At 40.8% G+C, this 8,598-nt stretch overlaps 1 protein-coding gene across 1 annotated transcript; it reads left to right on the top strand.

Moving 5' to 3' along the window:
* Positions 1-304: 304 nt before the first annotated feature.
* On the top strand, positions 305-7,632 carry hoxc1a (homeobox C1a). Its single transcript, XM_006785810.3, has 2 exons — positions 305-903; positions 4,428-7,632. The coding sequence occupies exons 1-2, from the start codon at positions 387-389 to the stop codon at positions 4,796-4,798; spliced, it is 888 nt and encodes a 295-aa protein (XP_006785873.2). The 5' UTR covers positions 305-386; the 3' UTR covers positions 4,799-7,632.
* The last annotated feature ends 966 nt before the right edge of the window (positions 7,633-8,598 follow it).

Below are 8,598 nucleotides of genomic sequence, written 5' to 3'. Positions count from 1 at the left end.
CTGTGTTTTTGGCGTCGTGTCCTACCTGTCTGAAGGTGAGAGGCCCACAGAGGTCCTCAGTGTGATGATGATTGACTTTCCTGCTTTCTAAGGATGTTTGTAGTTTTGTTCTGTGGGCCTGCTTGTTGTGCTCGGACACCATTAAAAATGTTGACCTTAAGCGAGTCTTGCAACTTGCTTGCTCGGCTTAATCAGTTTTGTCCAGCCTGATGACAGAGATGTCCAGCTATTGGCCGAGAAGGGGAGGGCACGTCATCTCCATCAATCAGGGACTGCTGTTTCTCCTCTAAGGAATGTCCCCACGGTCGTCCAGCCGCCTGACCATGCATGAGAGGCCGGGCATGAAGTGCAAGCCCGTCCAATGATTATGCAGGGGAAAGGTGATAATGACTTCCTATCAAGAGTTAACGGCCGAAGGGGAGAATAGCCCTCTGTTAACGGGCTGCTGCCGAGCAAAAGAGGTTATAAACCAGGACCTGGGCAGCAGGTCTCATCCTGAACTCGGTGGTCGTGATGACGAGGGGAAAGTGGAGGTGGAAGTTGCCTCGGGATTTTATTCTCCGCGTCTGACTTTGTGCACCTCTTCGGACAGCCCTCCTCCTCCAGGGTTTGAGACTCTGGAGGGATTCTCGACACTGGCCTGCCCCCACTCGTCCCGTGTCCCCTGGCGGTGCAGGGCGCAGGGGCAGGGCTCTCCAGGACGTGAATACTGCGCGTCAAATAAAGAGAAGCCACAGCGCTTTGGGTCACTTACGGAGGAAATTCAAATTTACCCTCACAATATCCCCGAGATTCACGTCGCCGTGGGAAGCTCCACGAGCCCGGACTGTAAAGGAGCTGATACGGATGAAAGGAGTAAAACTTTTGAGTGGATGAGAGCAAAGAGGAGTCAGCACCGGGCGGGTAAGTTTTTTATGTGTGTGTTCAGGGACACTGAGCGAGAGAGGGAGGGATGACATGACCGCGAATTTAATTTGGGATAATTTGTAAATTTATTTTGTTCGGTTTTTAGCTTTTAAATAACTTCTATTTATAGTTGAGAAAGTTTGATCGAAGTTTTCTATTCGAGCAGGAAAAGAAAAAAAAAAGGGGGGGGGGGGGAGCTGACGTGTGTGATGCGTCACAGTGAACGATTTCCTCCGTCACCAACAAACAAAAGATGAATTTCAAAGATAAATGCTCCCACCTTAAAAAGCAAATCAAAAGCAGCTGTAGCTGTTCTTACTCGACGCCACATTTGAATATGCTCATGAGGAGTCGGGTGCAATTTTCTTAACGGTTTCATGTTAATATGTCTGTTATTCAACATTTTTTTGCTCCACCTACTGTTGCAAGCCGGATTTAGACTGTGCACAGAGGGAGAAGGTGAAGTGCAGCGAGAAGCCTGTTTAGCCTCAGTGTATATTCAACCCGGAAAACAATCAATTATTTACCCTTGCCCTTACTAACCAGCAGACTTTGAATAATGCAACAGACCACTGCCTGTCGAGGCTCACAGGAAGTTGAGTAAAACTTACTCCTGTAAGCTGAAGTGCTCCCTGAGTATTGATTAGTTGTCTGTTTGTAATGAAAGCCCTTGTGTATTGATTTCAGTTTGCAGCACCTTTACATGTGTCCACCTTTTTAACATAATTGCTGTCACAGATCATCATTTCACTGACTGATGAGTTCTGGGCAGAGAGCCCACAGAAGAATACATATCCCTGACTTTAAAAAAATATATATCAGGAGCATACTAATGTGAAAAATGCCCATCAATCCTCAATTTTATGTGAATTATAGTATCTTATGTAGATCCTTCATTTGATCAATAATGTCATTTGATTGACTGGCCACTGTACTTGAGCTGGGTTTCATAAATTTTACATGGAGGAAGATTTACAACAGCGGTGGTCCAGTATTGTTTTTTTTTTTCTTTTTAATAGTCTGTGTCTGCAGTAAGAATGCTGCTGACCCAAATATCCAGTGACCAAATCTGAAACAAACAAAAAAACTATTTGTGGTAGAAGGGCCCAGCTCGTCTTTTAAGGGACGCAACAAACAATCTGAACATAAAATAAAGTCATAATCTTTCTGCTACCTTTGTATGCTCTCAAAAAAGGAGAGACATCACATTTGATTTTAATTTTGATCATTTTGTGACTCAACAAACATAAAATCTGTAGAACCCAACTGCTCAATATTCAGATTAGTCCACCGGACGGTCGCAGAATAAAAAACTATGTGGCGATGGGTCAAGCTCAAACTAATGAAATAACATTTTTTAAAAAGTACAATAAAAAATCCTTGGTTACATTAGTGGCTTAGCTACTGATCTGCATTTGCAGATTCTTTTTGTGACAGAAATAGAAATGTGGCATAAACACAGCTGATTTATTATAAAAAATGAAATGGTGTAAGAAACAAACAAACCAACAAACAAATAGAAAAACCTACAGTTCGTGTTCTTTAGACCAGATATTTTGCCAAAGCGAGGAAGGTAGAAGGTGGCAGGCACACTGCTGATTGATCTCAAAGTCATTTTATCCATCAAACACATTAGAGACACACACACATGATCCAAATCCATGTGCTTGGGAAAACCATTTGCTCACACCCACCCACGCAAAAACACATTTCCTGCCAGTATTGTTTGTATCTCTGTAACCTCTTTCTGTATCTCTCTGAAGGAGATCATCTGTAGGAGTAACTCATTAGGACTACTGTGTAACTTGTAAAAGAGTCATTAGTGAAAGTATGCTTTCCTCTGGAGGTTGTATTGGTTTTGCCCCCCCCCCCCCCCAAAAAAAAAAGTCTTGCGTATTCTTCCACGTTGAAAGGCCTCCATAGACCTGCTGTAACCTGATCTCCTGGCTCAGTGTATATACTCCCAGTGCGTCATTCTTCAATTATGCTTTGACAGCACCTGAATTACTGTGGGCTGGATGCCCAGATGACTGAGGCAATGTGTATTGATCTATCCCTTTTCTTCTTCCCTCTCCTTGGCTTGGAAGGCCCGTCCATTCCCTTTGCTGGCTATTTTTAAGCATGCAAGTCATTCCTCAAATATTTAGTTTGATTCTTTTATGCCTTCTGGCCGGCATCAATTCTATTATCTTTGGAGCCATTAATCAGAATGCGCATGTGATTTGCACTCCACAAAGCTCAAGTTCTTAATTACGTACAGTTTCTCTGCATTGGTTCTTCGTATTCACTGGCCTCAAATTCTCAGGCTTGGTCACCTTCGCATTCATTTTCTTAAAACACAGATGTTGACATTTATCCTATAACTGACCTTTCCATCTGCTATGCTTTTCCAAGTGGCTGGAGGCCTGTTAACCTTCCTCTCTATGAATTGTGGTGGGAGGCATTGCTCTACACCTGGCACACTGACTCCATTATGCAGAAGCAGCAGCCCATTTTCTCAGAGGCAAAGACACGCTGACGACTACCCACAATGTCAGCAATGAAAAATCCAGATATAGCTGCACTTCCTGTCATTCATTGCACATAAGTAGCACAGATGATACTTTAATGTGTAACCCAGAAACCTCAGAGGACAAAAATGGAGACATTTGTCATTAATGCAGCGTTCGAAAGGATTTGTAAACTGTTAAACTGTCATTGACACAGAAAGACCCGAAGGCAAATAATTAATGATTCCGATGAATACAGTTAATGGACTGTAAATGCTACAAAGTTGTGTTGAATCGCCAAACATCTGACTGCTTTATATCAGAATATACGGCATATATTATTTTCTATACGCTTTTTAATGAACTCGCTGAATGTTTTGATGAACACACTTTTAAAATATAATACTGCCCAGTAATACTGCAAAACATCCAAACTCTCAGCCTCAGAAGTCTCACTTTAAATCTGATTTCCAAGCTGTGAGCTTGTGGACTGCAATGTGCTGCACAGGTCTTTCTGTTCTTATGTCCCATGTAGATGCACAACATTTCAAGCCTCTCTGCTTTACAGCAGCTCAGGATTTTGCACCCTGCCTATAGGCTTTTTGGCAAAGCTGATACCTCTGATGAAACATCTTTATTATACAGGGGACACTTTAAATCATTAGACTGGCACACAGCCAATTCCTGTAAATGAGTTTTATATCATTTTATCCCCGGTGAAGGCTTCAATACTGACCTACTCTTTAAGTAAAAAAATATATAATAACCATTATTTATTTATTCTCCATTATCACTGAGATTGGACTGCATATCATTTATTTCCACAGTAAACACTGAATTTATTTTTTTCTGGAAACAGAAAGTTATGACTTCATCTATAAACTGAACTTTTCACGTTTTCAGCTTTGGGGTTCAGCTTAAATCGCGGATATGGGCGTGGATAATTTAATTCAGAAAGGTTTTGTGCTTCTTTTGTTAGTAGCCTCATTGATCTTGCTAAAGAAGGTTTTCGTGTCCTCTCTCTCTCCCCAGTCAGGACGCGCATGACCTGTGGGTTCAGTATTGTTGACTCGGGCCTCGGTGTGGTGGAGGCTGGAAATCGCAGCATCTGCGCGGACGGCCATCCCACGATGAACGGAGCCCCGAGGATCAGTTACAGCACCAAGCAGCTGACCGAGCTGGAGAAGGAGTTCCACTTCAACAAGTACCTGACGCGGGCCAGGCGGGTGGAGGTCGCCGGCGCCCTGCAGCTTAGCGAGACCCAGGTGAAAGTTTGGTTTCAGAACAGACGCATGAAGGAGAAGAAATTACAGAGAGACGGGCTACTCTCCGACCCGAGGCCCGCGGCTCCGCACTCACACGCCGACACTTTGGACATCTGCCCCTTCCACGGATCGACCTAGCCAAGAAAAAAAAAAAAAAAAATCAAAACAAACAAACAAACACCTGCCCCTGAACTCCTGAACTGCATCGTGCGTTACACGGCGATTCTGCAAATGTTTTGATTGGCGTTTGCATCGTTTTCAATCAGGCTTCACCTTTATTTGCTTACAACGATGGATGCTTAACGCAAGAAGCGCAAAGGCAAGTTTCTTCATGCAAGAACGGGCCCAGACGATTTGTCATTCTCTCCGGCTTCAGACTGGTGCTCTGATTTGAATATTAAAATTCAACGCATCCCATTGCGCTCCTATCTACACAATGTAAACGAAGATACAAACTCGTATTAATTGCCCATAGAAACTGTGGAAGTCCATTTGCGTATTTTCTTTTTGTGTTTTTTGTGTTTCTTTTTTTTTGTTTTTGTTTTTTACTTTTTTTGGGACAATTTATTCGGCAAACCTGAACACATTTTTAACTCGTGCTTCCCAGTTTCTATTTAAAATGTATTATTTCTATTTATTGAAGATCTATTTATGATTATTATTTATTTTGATATTTTTACAGCATTTATTCACATTATCCCAAAGCTGCCGTCTCAGACAAATTAAAGTCCACAATTATGTGGAATTGTTTCTGTTTAATCTGTTTGCTTCTGACGGCTCACATTTGAGGACAGGGGGAGATACACCTGTTGTAGGCAGAGCCCACGCGTTGTGTTACCAAATATTTATCAAGCTAATTTAGCTTCGCTTTGAATCCTGCCTTCGTGTCGTGTGTTTTATCCACTCCCACTGTTTCCTTTATCCACGGAACGATTAAAATGCCATGATTGATGGAGAGATTTATTGACGGGCTCGTATTGGAGTATTGATCCGTGGTGATCCATCCATTTGAGGCACAAATATGGGAGCATTTGCATGCATGTGTAACTGCATGTTAATGGAATGTAGAAACGTCGCGATCGGGAGCTGTTGCGTCTTTTATTGCTTCTATATATGCATCAGAAAATGATAATTTAGCTGAAAGACTCATGCGGGAGAAGAGACAATAAAACGGTGCCTGTGCTGTTTTGCAGATCAACCAATAAACTGTGTGGCCCCAGCAGTTCGAGCAGCTAAATATTCCTTCCAGATTCACATCTCATCTCATATAAAGTAAATGATGGTAAACACGGCCCTTAAACACTGTTATGTTTCCGGTATCACACTGCGTTTCTATCATGTTAATGTCTACTTTAATATCAAGATATGGGCCATCAGGCACATTAATTTTGTGTAAGGGAATATTTTTGTTTAGCTTTCAATTAGCGTGTTTGCACTGGATATGAAGGTTACTGGATCCAAAACGGATATTAATCATAACAAAGGAATTAAACTTGAGTGTTGGAGATTAGAAATAAAGTGCTAGGATAAAAAAAAAAGATGAAGAAGAAGAAGAGGAGGAGGAGGAGGAAGAAATTGGGTCGGTTTCAAACGTCTGACAAGCGTTCACGTTTGAATTTGTCGTGTAAGTAAAATGCTACTGCTAATACTCATTTAAAGTAATACAATTGCGCCTTTGTAGGGCACAAGAGTAGACATGGAGGCTGCAAGGCCAAGCTAATATATGCAGTTACACCAGAGTTCACCTCTCACCTCCTGACCTTTGCCTTGCCTCGGAACAACGATGACCCGGTCAGCGGCTCTGAGAGAGCAAGATGCACCATTAATTTGGGTGACCTCGAAGTCTGAGCTTTTCTCTTCCTTTCTTTCGTTTTCTCTTCTTCTTTTTTTCAACAAGCAACTCCAAATGCTTTTGTTCTGGTGTGGGGTGTGTGTGTCCACACAACAATATTTCATCGAGCTGAATAGAAGGGCGAGTAGGCCATATGATAATTGTTCATATTATAATTCCATACCAGGCCAGATAATGGATTTTTTTCTCCTACACCTAGAGGTAACCTAATTTTTGCCCCGTCTCTTATTTTAATAAGCCAAAAAAATATGCTACTGGCTCAGTTTATAAACCGGATGAAAGAGTCTTTTCACCCAATAAGTTTTTGGATATAAACTACACACCTATTTTTAATAGCAAAGTTGAGATATTAGAGTTACTTGAGCATGCTCAACAGTTAATATGATTCCATGTCAGAGCCAGCATAAACAATATTTGGAACAACTATTCATTAGAAGTTTGCAGTTTATATATTTTATGCATATTTGCTTGAAGAATTACAAAAAAAAACCCCTACACACACCTATTTTTCTCCAACCCCCAAACAATATGTTTTTAATGTGCATCTCATTAGTGAAAGCCAGAAAAGAAAAGAAGTTTAAAGTTAAAGAAGAGGGGCCAACTTTACAAACATTTAAAAGTTTTCTTTTTCTTTTCTTTTTTCAGAATTGATATGAATGATTTTACATGTAAGCAGGGCCAAAATATGTTGAACCCAATTTATCTAGAATTTGCATTTAAACAAAACACACACCATTAAGGCTGCCTTTCTCTAAACAAAATAGCACAAATTGGAATGTTTAACAAAACCATCAAATGTGTTTGTCTCGTTAATGCAAAGTGCGCACGTGAAGGTCACAGGGATAATGATGGGCACAGCGATGGTGGAATCATGTCAGTTTAAAGCCAGCAACTATAAAAATGTCCACTGTTATTACAGCAATGTGTTGTTTATGTTGACCTTTTTAGCAACTCTTATCATCTTATCATGACAGGGCTCCATGTAGCAGGCTGTAACGTGCACAGCTGACCCGTGCAGCACGTGTGCACTCTGACTTTTTATTTTAATCCAAACTTACTTAATTACAAGTTCTTCTGCATAATAGATGCACCTAAAACACACAGCGGGCTCAGTAATAAGGAAAGGGAAAGGAAAGCTAATGTAAATTAGAAAGAAGAGGTAAATGTAGAAAAAAGAGCTGATTTATTTTGTTTGAACTGTCACCTTCATTTCATCGTGTGGCAGCTTCAGTGTTTGCGTCTCAATTGATGAAAGCAGAACTGCATTGTTTGTTCAGACCTGACATTTAGTTCGAAAGCATTTGAGCGTGACTGCTCTGATGAATTTGTACTCTCCTGTAATTCCTTCCTGAAGATGTACGGTTGGTTTGGGAGACTGACAGCTGTGCTGTGCTTAGACACACGTAAACACGTGGCAAGTGGGAAGAAAGTTAAAGCCAAAATGACTCGAATCCAGATATATTGCTGCCACAGGTAGCACCAGCGTCATCATCATCTTGGAGCAAGCTTTCCTCACCTACAGTGGTTATTTCTCATGATGAAAATCGATCTAAAATCAGCTTTATTCTTCTCATTAATTCAGCAAGAAAGCTATTCATATTTAAAATAAGTATAATCATTTGTTTAATGAATAGTTCTGCTTGTTTTGTTAAAGTATTCCTGAACAGAAAACACAGCTGAGATTAAAGCAAATCCACTGATGTATTAGTGTATAATGAATGAGGCTATTGGCAGTCTCTCACTTCTTCTCTTCTCTACTGTGAGCTGCTGATGTGGGCAGCTGTTACAATCCTCCCGAGGAACACTGAGCCATGAGCAATGTGTGCCTTACACAATACCTTACACTACTTTTTTAACATGAACATATATAAGTGGGTTCTTTCTGAGTTTGCACTAATTAATGCTAAGTTAACCTGAAATTAACTTAATGCATAATATGCATGTAATATTTTCACCAAGCTCGGGGGAATAAAATCAATTGATCACGTTAAGCTTTTTCTAGCTTTATGTGAAACACTTACAGAACAGATAGCTCGTTGTTGTTTTAATTATTTGAATGCTCTCCTCCCTTTAGTTTTTTTTCTGC

The sequence above is a fragment of the Neolamprologus brichardi genome, chromosome 20, assembly GCF_056152115.1.
Source record: "Neolamprologus brichardi isolate AB-2024 chromosome 20, ASM5615211v1, whole genome shotgun sequence".
NCBI classification, from domain to species: Eukaryota; Metazoa; Chordata; class Actinopteri; order Cichliformes; family Cichlidae; genus Neolamprologus; species Neolamprologus brichardi.
This window is presented reverse-complemented; position numbering and strand designations above follow the sequence as displayed.